This window comes from Pseudophryne corroboree, chromosome 12, assembly GCF_028390025.1.
Source record: "Pseudophryne corroboree isolate aPseCor3 chromosome 12, aPseCor3.hap2, whole genome shotgun sequence".
NCBI lineage: Eukaryota > Metazoa > Chordata > Amphibia > Anura > Myobatrachidae > Pseudophryne > Pseudophryne corroboree.
This window is the reverse complement of record NC_086455.1, coordinates 179,424-197,125: the sequence shown is the minus strand read 5'-3', so window position 1 is coordinate 197,125 and position 17,702 is coordinate 179,424. Positions and strand designations below refer to the sequence as shown.

The window sequence follows — 17,702 nt, the reverse complement described above, 5'->3', positions numbered from 1 at the left end:
CACGGAGGTGGCTTAGCGCAGGCACGGAGATGGCCTGCGACACGGAGGGGGCTTAGCGCTGGCACGGAGATGGTCTGCGACACGGAGGGGGCTTAGCGCAGGCACGGCGATGGTCTGCGACACGGAGGTGGCTTAGCGCAGGCACGGAGATGGTCTGTGGCGTGGGCGTGTTGTGAGGGTGTCGAGTAAAGACGCAGCAAGCGCTATTACAGCATATAAGGACGCTGCCAGTGGCGTCTCAGCCCTGTACACCAGGGAAGGTAATCATGGTGGCTTAGCGCCCTGGACTCATATGGTCTGTAGATACGAGGAGGGGGCTATCGGGGTCGCATTCGCTCACCCTTGCAGTACGTGTACAAGTCCAGGACGCAGCAGGTGCCAACCACGGCCTCCAGCGCTATGATCTCATACAGAGGCACGCGGAACAGCTCATTGTGGTAAAACCTTCGGGATGGCGAATGGTGCGTCTCGTGTGGTCGGAAGTAATGGTGACCGAAGGCAAATCGCTCGCCCCTGCGGAGAGAAGGAGGGTTACTAATCCGCACGACGGTCAGACAAGCCGGGAAGTTTATATCGGCGGCCATACTTCTCGTTCTTCCACAGCTTCTCTATCCGGAAGATGTCCAGTTTCTCCCGGTTGATGTGTGAGAGCAGCCGGTAGGACTGTCGCACCGGCTGCCCATCCGGTGTACGGCGGCTGTCTCGCATCAGATAGACGCAGTCACCTGACCAGACACAAATGGATGTCAGGAGAGGCGTGACACGGAGTATAGACACATTTGCGCACAGATCATGGCCGTACCTTGCCGGAGGAGCAGCTCATCCCGTAGGAGACAGATGAAATAGATGAATCCGGGCTGGGCGTAGTGAGGACACGGAATCATGGGAACCTCCTGAGACACAGGAAAGGGTCAGAGACCAGACAGGACCAGTCCTAGCGGTATAGCGCTGGACCCAAAGGCTCACCTTATCCACGGGCCGCGGGTCACACTGCTCACACAGGTAATGTTCCACATCCGACGTCACGCCCATGCAGTCACAATGCTGCCACACCTGAGCAACACAAAGGAGAGTGTAAGCTGCGAGCAGGGCCCTCCTACCTCTATGTAGTGTAAGCTGTGAGCAGGGCCCTCCTACCTCTATGTCTCTATAGAGTGTAAGCTGCGAGCAGGGCCCTCCTACCTCTATGTAGTGTAAGCTATGAGCAGGGCCCTCCTACCTCTATGTAGTGTAAGCTGTGAGCAGGGCCCTCCTACCTCTATGTCTCTATAGAGTGTAAGCTGTGAGCAGGGCCCTCCTACCTCTATGTCTCTATAGAGTGTAAGCTGCGAGCAGGGCCCTCCTACCTCTATGTCTCTATACAGTGTAAGCTGCGAGCAGGGCCCTCCTACCTCTATGTCTGAGCAGGGCCCTCCTACCTCTATGTCTCTATACAGTGTAAGCTGCGAGCAGGGCCCTCCTACCTCTATGTCTCTATAGAGTGTAAGCTGCGAGCAGGGCCCTCCTACCTCTATGTAGTGTAAGCTGTGAGCAGGGCCCTCCTACCTCTATGTCTCTATAGAGTGTAAGCTGCGAGCAGGGCCCTCCTACCTCTATGTAGTGTAAGCTATGAGCAGGGCCCTCCTACCTCTATGTAGTGTAAGCTGTGAGCAGGGCCCTCCTACCTCTATAGAGTGTAAGCTGCGAGCAGGGCCCTCCTACCTCTATGTCTCTATACAGTGTAAGCTGCGAGCAGGGCCCTCCTACCTCTATGTCTGAGCAGGGCCCTCCTACCTCTATGTCTCTATACAGTGTAAGCTGCGAGCAGGGCCCTCCTACCTCTATGTCTCTATAGAGTGTAAGCTGTGAGCAGGGCCCTCCTACCTCTATGTCTCTATAGAGTGTAAGCTGCGAGCAGGGCCCTCCTACCTCTATGTCTCTATAGAGTGTAAGCTGCGAGCAGGGCCCTCCTACCTCTATGTCTCTATACAGTGTAAGCTGCGAGCAGGGCCCTCCTACCTCCTACCTCTATGTCTGAGCAGGGCCCTCCTACCTCTATGTCTCTATAGAGTGTAAGCTGCGAGCAGGGCCCTCCTACCTCTATGTAGTGTAAGCTGTGAGCAGGGCCCTCCTACCTCTATGTAGTGTAAGCTGTGAGCAGGGCCCTCCTACCTCTATGTCTCTATACAGTGTAAGCTGCGAGCAGGGCCCTCCTACCTCTATGTCTCTATAGAGTGTAAGCTGCGAGCAGGGCCCTCCTACCTCTATGTAGTGTAAGCTGTGAGCAGGGCCCTCCTACCTCTATGTCTCTATACAGTGTAAGCTGTGAGCAGGGCCCTCCTACCTCTATGTCTCTATACAGTGTAAGCTGCGAGCAGGGCCCTCCTACCTCTATGTCTCTATAGAGTGTAAGCTGCGAGCAGGGCCCTCCTACCTCTATGTCTCTATACAGTGTAAGCTGCGAGCAGGGCCCTCCTACCTCTATGTCTCTATAGAGTGTAAGCTGCGAGCAGGGCCCTCCTACCTCTATGTCTCTATAGAATGTAAGCTGTGAGCAGGGCCCTCCTACCTCTATGTCTCTATACAGTGTAAGCTGCGAGCAGGGCCCTCCTACCTCTATGTCTCTATAGAGCATGGGTCTTCAACCTGTGGCCCTCCAGCTGCTGTGGAACTACACATCCCAGCATGCCCTGCCTCAGTTTTAGCATACCTTAATAGCAAAACTGTGTCAGGGCATGCTGGGATGTGTAGTTTCACAACAGCTGGAGGGACACAGGTTGAAGACCCATGCTATAGAGTGTAAGCTGCAAGCAGGGCCCTCCTACCTCTATGTCTCTATAGAGTGTAAGCTGCGAGCAGGGCCCTCCTACCTTTATGTCTCTATAGAGTGTAAGCTGCAAGCAGGGCCCTCCTACCTCTATGTCTCTATACAGTGTAAGCTGTGAGCAGGGCCCTCCTACCTCTATGTCTCTATAGAGTGTAAGCTGCGAGCAGGGCCCTCCTACCTCTATGTCTCTATAGAGTGTAAGCTGTGAGCAGGGCCCTCCTACCTCTATGTCTCTATAGAGTGTAAGCTGCGAGCAGGGCCCTCCTACCTCTATGTCTCTATACAGTGTAAGCTGCGAGCAGGGCCCTCCTACCTCTATGTCTCTATAGAATGTAAGCTGCGAGCAGGGCCCTCCTACCTCTATGTCTCTATACAGTGTAAGCTGCGAGCAGGGCCCTCCTACCTCTATGTCTCTATACAGTGTAAGCTGCGAGCAGGGCCCTCCTACCTCTATGTCTCTATACAGTGTAAGCTGCGAGCAGGGCCCTCCTACCTCTATGTCTCTATAGAGTGTAAGCTGCAAGCAGGGCCCTCCTACCTCTATGTCTCTATAGAGTGTAAGCTGTGAGCAGGGCCCTCCTACCTCTATGTCTCTATAGAGTGTAAGCTGCGAGCAGGGCCCTCCTACCTCTATGTCTCTATAGAGTGTAAGCTGCGAGCAGGGCCCTCCTACCTCTATGTCTCTATACAGTGTAAGCTGCGAGCAGGGCCCTCCTACCTCTATGTCTGAGCAGGGCCCTCCTACCTCTATGTCTCTATAGAGTGTAAGCTGCGAGCAGGGCCCTCCTACCTCTATGTCTCTATAGAGTGTAAGCTGCGAGCAGGGCCCTCCTACCTCTATGTCTCTATAGAGTGTAAGCTGCGAGCAGGGCCCTCCTACCTCTATGTCCGTCTGCTTTTACCCAGTTTTCTTCTATTACTGTTGCTCTAATTGTAAAGCGCAACGGAATATGCTGCGCTATATAAGAAACTGCTAATAAATAACACACAGACACAGCACACCCGCCGTCTGTACTAGCACCCGCCCCTAGGAGACACGGAACACCCACCGTCTGTACTAGCACCCGCCCCTAGGGTACCCGGCACACCCACCATCTGTACTAGCACCCACCGTCTGTATTAGCACCCGCCCCTAGGGTACCCGACACACCCACCATCTGTACTAGCACCCGCCCCTAGGAGACACGGAACACCCACCGTCTGTACTAGCACCCGCCCCTAGGGTACCCGGCACACCCACCATCTGTACTAGCACCCACCGTCTGTATTAGCACCCGCCCCTAGGGTACCCGACACACCCACCATCTGTACTAGCACCCGCCGTCTGTACTAGCACCCGCCCCTAGGAGACACGGAACACCCACCGTCTGTACTAGCACCCTCCCCTAGGAGACACGGAACACCCACCGTCTGTACTAGCACCCGCCCCTAGGGTACCCGGCACACCCACCATCTGTACTAGCACCCGCCCCTAGGGTACCCAACACACCCACCATCTGTACTAGCACCCGCCCCTAGGAGACACGGAACACCCACCGTCTGTACTAGCACCTACCCCTAGGGTACCCGGCACACCCACCATCTGTACTAGCACCCACCGTCTGTATTAGCACCCGTCCCTAGGGTACCCGACACACCCACCATCTGTACTAGAACCCACCGTCTGTATTAGCACCCGCCCCTAGGGTACCCGACACACCCAGCATCTGTACTAGCACTCGCCCCTAGGGGACACGGAACACCCACCGTCTGTACTAGCACCCGCCCCTAGGGGACCCAGCACACCCGCAGTCTGTACTAGCACCCGCCCCTAGGGTACACGGCACACCCACCATCTGTACTAGCACCCACCGTCTGTATTAGCACCTGCCCCTAGGGTACCCGACACACCCACCATCTGTACTAGCACTCGCTCCTAGGAGACACGGAACACCCGCCGTCTGTACTAGCACCCGCCCCGAGGGGACACGGCACACCCACCATCTGTACTAGCACCCGCCCCGAGGGGACACGGCACACCCACCATCTGTACTAGCACTCGCCCCTAGGAGAAACGGAACACCCGCCGTCTGTACTAGCACCCGCCCCGAGGGGACACGGAACACCCGCCGTCTGATGGACTGTAAGTGGAGCTGGCAGCTGGTAAGGAGCCGGCTTCTCTGACTTAACAAAAATGCAAAAGCCAAATGCGCTGTCACAGCTGCCAGTAAGGGGATCGTCAGATCCACAATATACCGAGCAGAAGAACTGGCGCGAATTGTGTTTCTCCAATAATAAACCTGGATGGATATAAATGTAAATAAATATAAAATAGGTAAATCAGTAATACAATGCTTTATATAAAAACAAGTGAGAAGTAGAAATGAGAGAATGTCACATAGGAGAACGTTCCCTGGGGAGTCTTAGTTACAGCTGGTGTTGCCCGTGGCGATGGAGGGTCTCAGCGAGTTGTAGCAGGAGACAGTGACTTGCCGTGAGTGATGCGTCCCACAGGAAATATTCCAATAGAAGGAATTGTAGTGAAAAGTCCACGGATCCTCATTCAAGTGGAGCAATGTGGTGGCAGCGAATAACACAACGCGTTTCCCTGGGCGCGGTCACCTGACTTCATCAGACGGGATCCTATGTGGACATTATCTCATTTCTACTTCTCAGTTATTTTTCTATAAAGCATTGTATTACTGATTTACCTATTTTATATTTACATTTTTATCCATCCAGGTTTATCGTTGGGGAAACACAATTAGCGCCAGTTCTTCTGCTCGGTATATTGGGCTTCTCTGACGCAGACAGTTCCACTTGGGTGAGAGATCGTAGAACGGGCCCTGCGACCCTGCGTCTTCCTGACCCCCCGGGGTACCAACCTCATCAGCTACAATAACCCATGTATTTCTCTGTGCCCCTCAGATGCCAATGCCCACCCTCACGTACAGCCGCCATCACTGCGCCAATCTCCTGCACTTACCATGCACTTCTCACACTGAATCATTAACCCCTCGTCCTTGTACAGGCCGCAGATGCAGCGTATGACGTCGTCTTCCTTCTCGTGTGTCCCCTCTTTATCGCAGAGGGACGTCTCGCTGCTGTCCGCCTCGCTGGCAGTCTCTCCCATGATTTCATCTATCTGTGCGGCAGACTCGTGGCGGGCGCTGTAATAGGCCTTGCGGAGGCGGCATACATCTCGCCCTACAGCCGACTTCCTGCCATGATATTTCTGAAACAGATGTGTCACATGTTAGGACGCTCTCCGTTACCGGCGACGTGAGGACGCTCTCCGTTACCGGCGACGTGAGGACGCTCTCCGTTACCGGCGACGTGAGGCCGCTCTCCGTTACCGGCGACGTGAGGCCGCTCTCCGTTACCGGCGACGTGAGGCCGCTCTCCGTTACACTTACCTCTGCATTACGGAAAACTTTCAGCATGTCCGTGTCGAAGACTTCAACAGTCTTGTAATGTCCGCTGAGAATCTGCTTCTCGATGGTCAGCAAATCCAGCGGATCCCCGACCTTCTCATAGTAGTAAGGGTTCCTGTACAGGGGGAGGAGCATCACCGCACTGCAATCATACAGCATGTACCCCCTCTCAGCAGGGGAGAGTGCCAGGGGGCAGAGAGCGGGGGAGGGGAGAGTGCCAGGGGGCAGAGAGCTGGGGAGGGGAGAGTGCCCAGGGGGCAGAGAGCTGGGGAGGGGAGAGTGCCAGGGGGCAGAGAGCGGGGGAGGGGGTCATAGCAGGGCAGGGGAGAGTGCCAGGGGGCAGAGAGTGGGTCATAGCAGGGCAGGGGAGAGTGCCAGGGGGCAGAGAGCTGGGGAGGGGAGAGTGCCAGGGGGCAGAGAGCGGGGGAGGGGGTCATAGCAGGGCAGGGGAGAGTGCCAGGCGGCAGAGAGCGGGGGAGGGGGTCATAGCAGGGCAGGGGAGAGTGCCAGGGGGCAGAGAGCTGGGGAGGGGATCATAGCAGGGCAGGGGAGAGTGCCAGGGGGCAGAGAGCGGGGAAGGGGGTCATAGCAGGGCAGGGGAGAGTGCCAGGCGGCAGAGAGCGGGGGAGGGGGTCATAGCAGGGCAGGGGAGAGTACCAGGGGGCAGAGAGCGGGGGAGGGGGTCATAGCAGGGCAGGGGAGAGTGCCAGGGGGCAGAGAGTGGGTCATAGCAGGGCAGGGGAGAGTGCCAGGGGGCAGAGAGCGGGGGAGGGGGTCATAGCAGGACAGGGTGCCAGGGGGCAGAGAGCGGGTCATAGCAGGGCAGGGGAGAGTGCCAGGGGGCAGAGAGTGGGGGAGGGGGTCATAGCAGGACAGGGTGCCAGGGGGCAGAGAGCGGGTCATAGCAGGGCAGGGGAGAGTGCCAGGGGGCAGAGAGTGGGTCATAGCAGGGCAGGGGAGAGTGCCAGGGGGCAGAGAGCGGGGGAGGGGGTCATAGCAGGACAGGGTGCCAGGGGGCAGAGAGCGGGTCATAGCAGGGCAGGGGAGAGTGCCAGGGGGCAGAGAGTGGGGGAAGGAATCATAGCAGGGCAGGGGAGAGTGCCAGGGGGGCAGAGAGTGGGGGAAGGAATCATAGCAGGGCAGGGGAGAGTGCCAGAGGGCAGACAGCGGGGGAGGGGGTCATAGCAGGGACAGGAACCCAAAGCGATGTGATTATATATTTATATCATAGCGGACTCTTACTTCTTCTTGTGTGGAAGACTGAGCAGGGGGGCGGCCAGGCTCCGGTCCATAGAATCTGGATTATGGAGAGAGAAGACAGGCGTGATACAGACGTGATGCAGACGCAGAGTGTCTGAGCAGCTGGCGGCTTGTTCTGCGGGCACTGCGCTCATGAGGGTGGCTTTGTACACAGGGACTGCTACACACAAACTCTTCACTATACGCTGTGTGGAACTACTCCTCCCAGCATGCACTGCTGTTAGGGTAGGCTAACACTGTGGCAGGCAAGCTGGGATTTGTAGTACCACAGCAGATGACGTGTTGCAGGACAGATGGAAGATACAGATTTCTCATTTCCACTTTAAACCTGGCAACAGTGGAAAGATGAGGTAAGGCTAAGGGCACATTTTACCTGTAGGTGTCCTATGTGATAGCTTTGATGGCTGTGTGTGGCAGTGCCACAAGCGGTATCGGCAGGAGGGTAGAGTCACCTGTGTAACAGACAATGCCATGTCATTAGCGTGGCAGTGCCACAGGTGGTATCGTCAGGAGGGTAGAGTCACCTGTGTAACAAACAATGCCATGTCATTAGCGTGGCAGTGCCACAGGTGGTATCGGCAGGAGGGTAGAGTCACCTGTGTAACAGACAATGCCATGTCATTAGCGTGGCAGTGCCACAGGTGGTATCGGCAGGAGGGTAGAGTCACCTGTGTAACAAACAATGCCATGTCATTAGCGTGGCAGTGCCACAGGTGGTATCGGCAGGAGGGTAGAGTCACCTGTGTAACAGACAATGCCATGTCATTAGCGTGGCAGTGCCACAGGTGGTATCGGCAGGAGGGTAGAGTCACCTGTGTAACAGACAATGCCATGTCATTAGCGTGGCAGTGCCACAGGTGGTATCGGCAGGAGGGTAGTCACCTGTGTAACAGACAATGCCATGTCATTAGCGTGGCAGTGCCACAGGTGGTATCGGCAGGGGGGTAGAGTCACCTGTGTAACAGACAATGCCATGTCATTAGCGTGGCAGTGCCACAGGTGGTATCGACAGGAGGGTAGAGTCACCTGTGTAACAGACAATGCCATCGCAGATCTCTTTGAAAATCTGGGCAAGGCGGGCTGCGCGGGCCACTTCTATGTTCTCCTCCGCAGCCGCTAGCCGCCTGGTGCGTACAGAGCGGGATGTCTGCAGCGCAGCAAACTGGGTCATGAAGACATCTGGAAAACAGGTTAGGCAGGACAGGTTAGCAGGAGCTCCTACAGAAAGCAGACAACCTGCTCCTGTATATAGCCAGAGCCAGTCTCACCAGACTTAATGTTTCCATCATCTCTGCAGACGCTATTCCAGCGGTTATAGAGCGACGCAGAGGTCAGGTCCTCCTTCACCTCCTCGTGTCTCCGGCGCGTCTTCTCCCAGTTCCTCACCAGGAAAACTCGGTGCTTGAGAACAAAGTTCCTGGCAGCACAAAAGTAACAGTTGTACATAGGCCCTCATTCCGAGTTGTTCGCTCGTTAGTGGTTTTCGCAACGGAGCGATTTGTCGCAAACTGCGCATGCGCAATGTTCGCAGTGCGTCTGCGCCAAGTAAATTTGCCAAAAAGTTAGGTATTTTACTCAAGGCTTAACGAAGACATGTCTTCGTTCTGGTGATCGGAGTGTGATTGACAGGAAGTGGGTGTTTCTGGGCGGAAACTGACCGTTTTATGGGTGTGTGCGGAAAAACGCTGCCGTTTCTGGGAAAAACGCGGGAGTGGCTGGAGAAACGGGGGAGTGTCTGGGCGAACGCTGGGTGTGTTTGCGACGTCAAACCAGGAACGAAACTGACTGAACTGATCGCACTGGCAGAGTAAGTCTGGAGCTACTCAGAAACTGCAAAGAAATTTCTATTCGCTATTCTGGTAATCTTTCGTTAGCAATTCTGCTAATCTAAGATTCACTCCCAGAGGGCGGCGGTGTAGCGTGTGCAATGCTGCTAAAAGCAGCTAGCGAGCGAACAACTCGGAATGAGGGCCATAGTGAGGGGAAGGTGCAGTATGTAACACGCAGTGGCAGGAAGACAGCACACGGGGCGCAGTATGTAACACAGCGTCAGGAAGACAGCACACGGGGGCAGTATGTAACACGCAGTGACAGGAAGACAGCACACGGGGGCAGTATATAACACGCAGCGACAGGAAGACAGCACACGGGGCGCAGTATATAACACGCAGTGACAGGAAGACAGCACACGGGGCACAGTATGTAACACAGCGTCAGGAAGACAGCACACGGGGGCAGTATGTAACACAGCGTCAGGAAGACAGCACACGGGGGCAGTATGTAACACGCAGTGACAGGAAGACAGCACACGGGGCGCAGTATGTAACACGCAGCAACAGGAAGACAGCACACGGGGGCAGTATGTAACACGCGGCGACAGGAAGACAGCACACGGGGCGCAGTATATAACACGCAGTGACAGGAAGACAGCACACGGGGCACAGTATGTAACACAGCGTCAGGAAGACAGCACACGGGGGCAGTATGTAACACAGCGTCAGGAAGACAGCACACGGGGGCAGTATGTAACACGCAGTGACAGGAAGACAGCACACGGGGCGCAGTATGTAACACGCAGCAACAGGAAGACAGCACACGGGGGCAGTATGTAACACGCGGCGACAGGAAGACAGCACACGGGGCGCAGTATGTAACACAGCGTCAGGAAGACAGCACACGGGGGCAGTATGTAACACGCAGCGACAGGAAGACAGCACACGGGGGCAGTATGTAACACGCAGCGACAGGAAGACAGCACACGGGGGCAGTATGTAACACGCAGCGACAGGAAGACAGCACACGGGGCGCAGTATAACACAGCGACAGGAAGACAGCACACGGGGCGCAGTATGTAACACGCAGCGACAGGAAGACAGCACACGGGGGCAGTATGTAACACGCAGCGACAGGAAGACAGCACACGGGGCGCAGTATGTAACACGCAGCGACAGGAAGACAGCACATGGGGGCAGTATGTAACACGCAGCGACAGGAAGACAGCACACGGGGGCAGTATGTAACACGCAGCGACAGGAAGACAGCACACGGGGCGCAGTATAACACAGCGACAGGAAGACAGCACACGGGGCGCAGTATGTAACACGCAGCGACAGGAAGACAGCACACGGGGGCAGTATGTAACACGCAGCGACAGGAAGACAGCACACGGGGCGCAGTATGTAACACGCAGCGACAGGAAGACAGCACACGGGGCGCAGTATAACACAGCGTCAGGAAGACAGCACACGGGGGCAGTATGTAACACGCAGTGACAGGAAGACAGCACACGGGGCGCAGTATGTAACACGCAGCAACAGGAAGACAGCACACGGGGGCAGTATGTAACACGCGGCGACAGGAAGACAGCACACGGGGCGCAGTATATAACACGCAGTGACAGGAAGACAGCACACGGGGCACAGTATGTAACACGCAGCAACAGGAAGACAGCACACGGGGGCAGTATGTAACACGCAGCAACAGGAAGACAGCACACGGGGCGCAGTATGTAACACGCAGCAACAGGAAGACAGCACACGGGGCGCAGTATGTAACACGCAGCAACAGGAAGACAGCACACGGGGCGCAGTATATAACACACAGTGTCAGGAAGACAGCACACGGGGCGCAGTATGTAACACGCAGCGACAGGAAGACAGCACACGGGGCGCAGTATGTAACACGCAGCGACAGGAAGACAGCACACGGGGCGCAGTATGTAACACACAGTGTCAGGAAGACAGCACACGAGGTGCAGTATGTAACACGCAGCAACAGGAAGACAGCACACAGGGCGCAGTATGTAACACGCAGCGACAGGAAGACAGCACACGGGGCGCAGTATGTAACACGCAGCAACAGGAAGACAGCACACGGGGGCAGTATGTAACACGCAGCGACAGGAAGACAGCACACGGGGCGCAGTATGTAACACGCAGCAACAGGAAGACCGCACACGGGGGCAGTATATAACACGCAGCGACAGGAAGACAGCACACGGGGCGCAGTATGTAACACGCAGCGACAGGAAGACAGCACACGGGGGGCAGTATGTAACACAGCGTCAGGAAGACAGCACACGGGGGGCAGTATGTAACACAGCGTCAGGAAGACAGCACACGGGGCGCAGTATGTAACACGCAGCGTCAGGAAGACAGCACACGGGGGGCAGTATGTAACACAGCGTCAGGAAGACAGCACACGGGGGGCAGTATGTAACACAGCGTCAGGAAGACAGCACACGGGGGGCAGTATGTAACACAGCGTCAGGAAGACAGCACACGGGGGGCAGTATGTAACACAGCGTCAGGAAGACAGCACACGGGGGCAGTATGTAACACGCAGCGACAGGAAGACAGCACACGGGGGGCAGTATGTAACACGCAGCGACAGGAAGACAGCACACGGGGGGCAGTATGTAACACAGCGTCAGGAAGACAGCACACGGGGGGCAGTATGTAACACAGCGTCAGGAAGACAGCACACGGGGGGCAGTATGTAACACGCAGCGTCAGGAAGACAGCACACGGGGGGCAGTATGTAACACAGCGTCAGGAAGACAGCACACGGGGGCAGTATGTAACACGCAGCGACAGGAAGACAGCACACGGGGGGCAGTATGTAACACGCAGCGACAGGAAGACAGCACACGGGGGGCAGTATGTAACACAGCGTCAGGAAGACAGCACACGGGGCGCAGTATGTAACACAGTGTCAGGAAGACAGCACACGGGGGCAGTATGTAACACGCAGCGACAGGAAGACAGCACACGGGGGCAGTATGTAACACACAGCGTCAGGAAGACAGCACACGGGGCGCAGTATGTAACAGACAGCGTCAGGAAGACAGCACACGGGGCGCAGTATGTAACACGCAGCGACAGGAAGACAGCACACGGGGGCAGTATGTAACACGCAGCGACAGGAAGACAGCACACGGGGCGCAGTATGTAACACACAGTGTCAGGAAGACAGCACACGGGGGCAGTATGTAACACGCAGCGACAGGAAGACAGCACACGGGGCGCAGTATGTAACACGCTGCGACAGGAAGACAGCACACGGGGGCAGTATGTAACACAGCGTCAGGAAGACAGCACACGGGGCGCAGTATGTAACACAGCGTCAGGAAGACAGCACACGGGGCGCAGTATGTAACACGCAGCGACAGGAAGACAGCACACGGGGCGCAGTATGTAACACGCAGCGACAGGAAGACAGCACACGGGGGCAGTATGTAACACGCAGCGACAGGAAGACAGCACACGGGGCGCAGTATGTAACACAGCGTCAGGAAGACAGCACACGGGGCGCAGTATGTAACACGCAGCGACAGGAAGACAGCACACGGGGGCAGTATGTAACACGCAGCGACAGGAAGACAGCACACGGGGGCAGTATGTAACAGACAGCGTCAGGAAGACAGCACACGGGGCGCAGTATGTAACAGACAGCGTCAGGAAGACAGCACACGGGGCGCAGTATGTAACAGACAGCGTCAGGAAGACAGCACACGGGGTGCAGTATGTAACACGCAGCGACAGGAAGACAGCACACGGGGCGCAGTATGTAACACGCAGCGACAGGAAGACAGCACACGGGGCGCAGTATGTAACACAGCGTCAGGAAGACAGCACACGGGGCGCAGTATGTAACACACAGCGACAGGAAGACAGCACACGGGGCGCAGTATGTAACAGACAGCGTCAGGAAGACAGCACACGGGGTGCAGTATGTAACACGCAGCGACAGGAAGACAGCACACGGGGCGCAGTATGTAACAGACAGCGTCAGGAAGACAGCACACGGGGCACAGTATGTAACACGCAGCGACAGGAAGACAGCACACGGGGCGCAGTATGTAACACGCAGCGACAGGAAGACAGCACACGGGGGCAGTATGTAACACACAGCGTCAGGAAGACAGCACACGGGGCACAGTATGTAACGCGCAGTGAGAGGAAGACAGCACACGGGGCGCAGTATGTAACACACAGTGTCAGGAAGACAGCACACGGGGGCAGTATGTAACACGCAGCGACAGGAAGACAGCACACGGGGCGCAGTATGTAACACGCAGCGACAGGAAGACAGCACACGGGGGCAGTATGTAACACGCAGCGACAGGAAGACAGCACACGGGGCGCAGTATGTAACACGCAGCGACAGGAAGACAGCACACGGGGGCAGCATGTAACACAGCGTCAGGAAGACAGCACACGGGGCGCAGTATGTAACACAGCGTCAGGAAGACAGCACACGGGGCGCAGTATGTAACACAGCGTCAGGAAGACAGCACACGGGGCGCAGTATGTAACACGCAGCGACAGGAAGACAGCACACGGGGCGCAGTATGTAACACGCAGCGACAGGAAGACAGCACACGGGGGCAGTATGTAACACGCAGCGACAGGAAGACAGCACACGGGGCGCAGTATGTAACAGACAGCGTCAGGAAGACAGCACACGGGGCGCAGTATGTAACACGCAGCGACAGGAAGACAGCACACGGGGGCAGTATGTAACACGCAGCGACAGGAAGACAGCACACGGGGCGCAGTATGTAACACACAGCGTCCGGAAGACAGCACACGGGGCGCAGTATGTAACACGCAGCGTCAGGAAGACAGCACACGGGGCGCAGTATGTAACACAGCGTCAGGAAGACAGCACACGGGGCGCAGTATGTAACACGCAGCGACAGGAAGACAGCACACGGGGGCAGTATGTAACACGCAGCGACAGGAAGACAGCACACGGGGCGCAGTATGTAACACAGCGTCAGGAAGACAGCACACGGGGCGCAGTATGTAACACGCAGCGACAGGAAGACAGCACACGGGGGCAGTATGTAACAGACAGCGTCAGGAAGACAGCACACGGGGGCAGTATGTAACACGCAGCGACAGGAAGACAGCACACGGGGGCAGTATGTAACAGACAGCGTCAGGAAGACAGCACACGGGGGCAGTATGTAACACGCAGCGACAGGAAGACAGCACACGGGGCGCAGTATGTAACACGCAGCGACAGGAAGACAGCACACGGGCGCAGTATGTAACACGCAGCGACAGGAAGACAGCACACGGGGCGCAGTATGTAACACAGCGTCAGGAAGACAGCACACGGGGCGCAGTATGTAACACACAGCGACAGGAAGACAGCACACGGGGCGCAGTATGTAACAGACAGCGTCAGGAAGACAGCACACGGGGTGCAGTATGTAACACGCAGCGACAGGAAGACAGCACACGGGGCGCAGTATGTAACACGCAGCAACAGGAAGACAGCACACGGGGGCAGTATGTAACACGCAGCAACAGGAAGACAGCACACGGGGCGCAGTATGTAACACGCAGCAACAGGAAGACAGCACACGGGGCGCAGTATATAACACGCAGCGACAGGAAGACAGCACACGGGGCGCAGTATGTAACACGCAGCGACAGGAAGACAGCACACGGGGCGCAGTATGTAACACACAGTGTCAGGAAGACAGCACACGGGGGCAGTATGTAACACGCAGCAACAGGAAGACCGCACACGGGGGCAGTATGTAACACGCAGCGACAGGAAGACAGCACACAGGGCGCAGTATGTAACACGCAGCGACAGGAAGACAGCACACGGGGCGCAGTATGTAACACGCAGCAACAGGAAGACAGCACACGGGGGCAGTATGTAACACGCAGCGACAGGAAGACAGCACACGGGGCGCAGTATGTAACACAGCGTCAGGGAGACAGCACACGGGGCGCAGTATGTAACAGACAGCGTCAGGAAGACAGCACACGGGGTGCAGTATGTAACACGCAGCGACAGGAAGACAGCACACGGGGCGCAGTATGTAACACGCAGCAACAGGAAGACAGCACACGGGGGCAGTATGTAACACGCAGCAACAGGAAGACAGCACACGGGGCGCAGTATGTAACACGCAGCAACAGGAAGACAGCACACGGGGCGCAGTATATAACACGCAGCAACAGGAAGACCGCACACGGGGGCAGTATGTAACACGCAGCGACAGGAAGACAGCACACGGGGCGCAGTATGTAACACGCAGCAACAGGAAGACAGCACACGGGGCGCAGTATGTAACACGCAGCAACAGGAAGACAGCACACGGGGCGCAGTATGTAACACGCAGCGACAGGAAGACAGCACACGGGGCGCAGTATGTAACACAGCGTCAGGGAGACAGCACACGGGGCGCAGTATGTAACAGACAGCGTCAGGAAGACAGCACACGGGGTGCAGTATGTAACACGCAGCGACAGGAAGACAGCACACGGGGCGCAGTATGTAACACGCAGCAACAGGAAGACAGCACACGGGGGCAGTATGTAACACGCAGCAACAGGAAGACAGCACACGGGGCGCAGTATGTAACACGCAGCAACAGGAAGACAGCACACGGGGCGCAGTATATAACACGCAGCGACAGGAAGACAGCACACGGGGCGCAGTATGTAACACGCAGCAACAGGAAGACAGCACACGGGGGCAGTATATAACACGCAGCGACAGGAAGACAGCACACGGGGCGCAGTATGTAACACGCAGCGACAGGAAGACAGCACACGGGGCGCAGTATGTAACACACAGCAACAGGAAGACAGCACACGGGGGCAGTATATAACACGCAGCGACAGGAAGACAGCACACGGGGCGCAGTATGTAACACGCAGCGACAGGAAGACAGCACACGGGGGGCAGTATGTAACACAGCGTCAGGAAGACAGCACACGGGGGGCAGTATGTAACACAGCGTCAGGAAGAAAGCACACGGGGGCAGTATGTAACACGCAGCGACAGGAAGACAGCACACGGGGGGCAGTATGTAACACAGCGTCAGGAAGACAGCACACGGGGCGCAGTATGTAACACACAGCAACAGGAAGACAGCACACGGGGGCAGTATATAACACGCAGCGACAGGAAGACAGCACACGGGGCGCAGTATGTAACACGCAGCGACAGGAAGACAGCACACGGGGGGCAGTATGTAACACAGCGTCAGGAAGACAGCACACGGGGCGCAGTATGTAACACGCAGCGTCAGGAAGACAGCACACGGGGGCAGTATGTAACACGCAGCGACAGGAAGACAGCACACGGGGGGCAGTATGTAACACAGCGTCAGGAAGACAGCACACGGGGGCAGTATGTAACACGCAGCGTCAGGAAGACAGCACACGGGGGCAGTATGTAACACGCAGCGTCAGGAAGACAGCACACGGGGGCAGTATGTAACACGCGGCGACAGGAAGACAGCACACGGGGCGCAGTATGTAACACGCAGCAACAGGAAGACAGCACACGGGGCGCAGTATGTAACACGCAGCAACAGGAAGACAGCACACGGGGCGCAGTATATAACACGCAGCGACAGGAAGACAGCACACGGGGCACAGTATGTAACACAGCGTCAGGAAGACAGCACACGGGGGCAGTATGTAACACGCAGCGACAGGAAGACAGCACACGGGGGCAGTATGTAACACACAGCGTCAGGAAGACAGCACACGGGGCGCAGTATGTAACAGACAGCGTCAGGAAGACAGCACACGGGGCGCAGTATGTAACACGCAGCGACAGGAAGACAGCACACGGGGGCAGTATGTAACACGCAGCGACAGGAAGACAGCACACGGGGCGCAGTATGTAACACACAGTGTCAGGAAGACAGCACACGGGGGCAGTATGTAACACGCAGCGACAGGAAGACAGCACACGGGGCGCAGTATGTAACACGCAGCGACAGGAAGACAGCACACGGGGGCAGTATGTAACAGCGTCAGGAAGACAGCACACGGGGCGCAGTATGTAACACAGCGTCAGGAAGACAGCACACGGGGCGCAGTATGTAACACGCAGCGACAGGAAGACAGCACACGGGGCGCAGTATGTAACGCAGCGACAGGAAGACAGCACACGGGGGCAGTATGTAACACGCAGCGACAGGAAGACAGCACACGGGGCGCAGTATGTAACAGACAGCGTCAGGAAGACAGCACACGGGGCGCAGTATGTAACACGCAGCGACAGGAAGACAGCACACGGGGGCAGTATGTAACACGCAGCGACAGGAAGACAGCACACGGGGCGCAGTATGTAACACAGCGTCAGGAAGACAGCACACGGGGCGCAGTATGTAACACGCAGCGACAGGAAGACAGCACACGGGGGCAGTATGTAACACGCAGCGACAGGAAGACAGC

General features: G+C 56.6%; 1 protein-coding gene across 1 annotated transcript in view; it reads right to left on the bottom strand.

Moving 5' to 3' along the window:
• ASH1L (ASH1 like histone lysine methyltransferase) overlaps positions 1–17,702 on the bottom strand; it is a 204,060-nt gene that overhangs the window by 25,553 nt on the left and 160,805 nt on the right. Inside the window, exons 15-23 of the mRNA XM_063946605.1 lie at positions 8,748–8,896; positions 8,506–8,658; positions 7,462–7,516; positions 6,202–6,334; positions 5,772–6,020; positions 967–1,053; positions 803–893; positions 587–725; positions 341–513 (exon numbers count right to left, since the gene is read on the bottom strand). Coding sequence (XP_063802675.1) covers positions 341–513; positions 587–725; positions 803–893; positions 967–1,053; positions 5,772–6,020; positions 6,202–6,334; positions 7,462–7,516; positions 8,506–8,658; positions 8,748–8,896 — 1,229 coding nt within the window. The remainder of the gene's footprint in view (positions 1–340; positions 514–586; positions 726–802; positions 894–966; positions 1,054–5,771; positions 6,021–6,201; positions 6,335–7,461; positions 7,517–8,505; positions 8,659–8,747; positions 8,897–17,702) is intronic.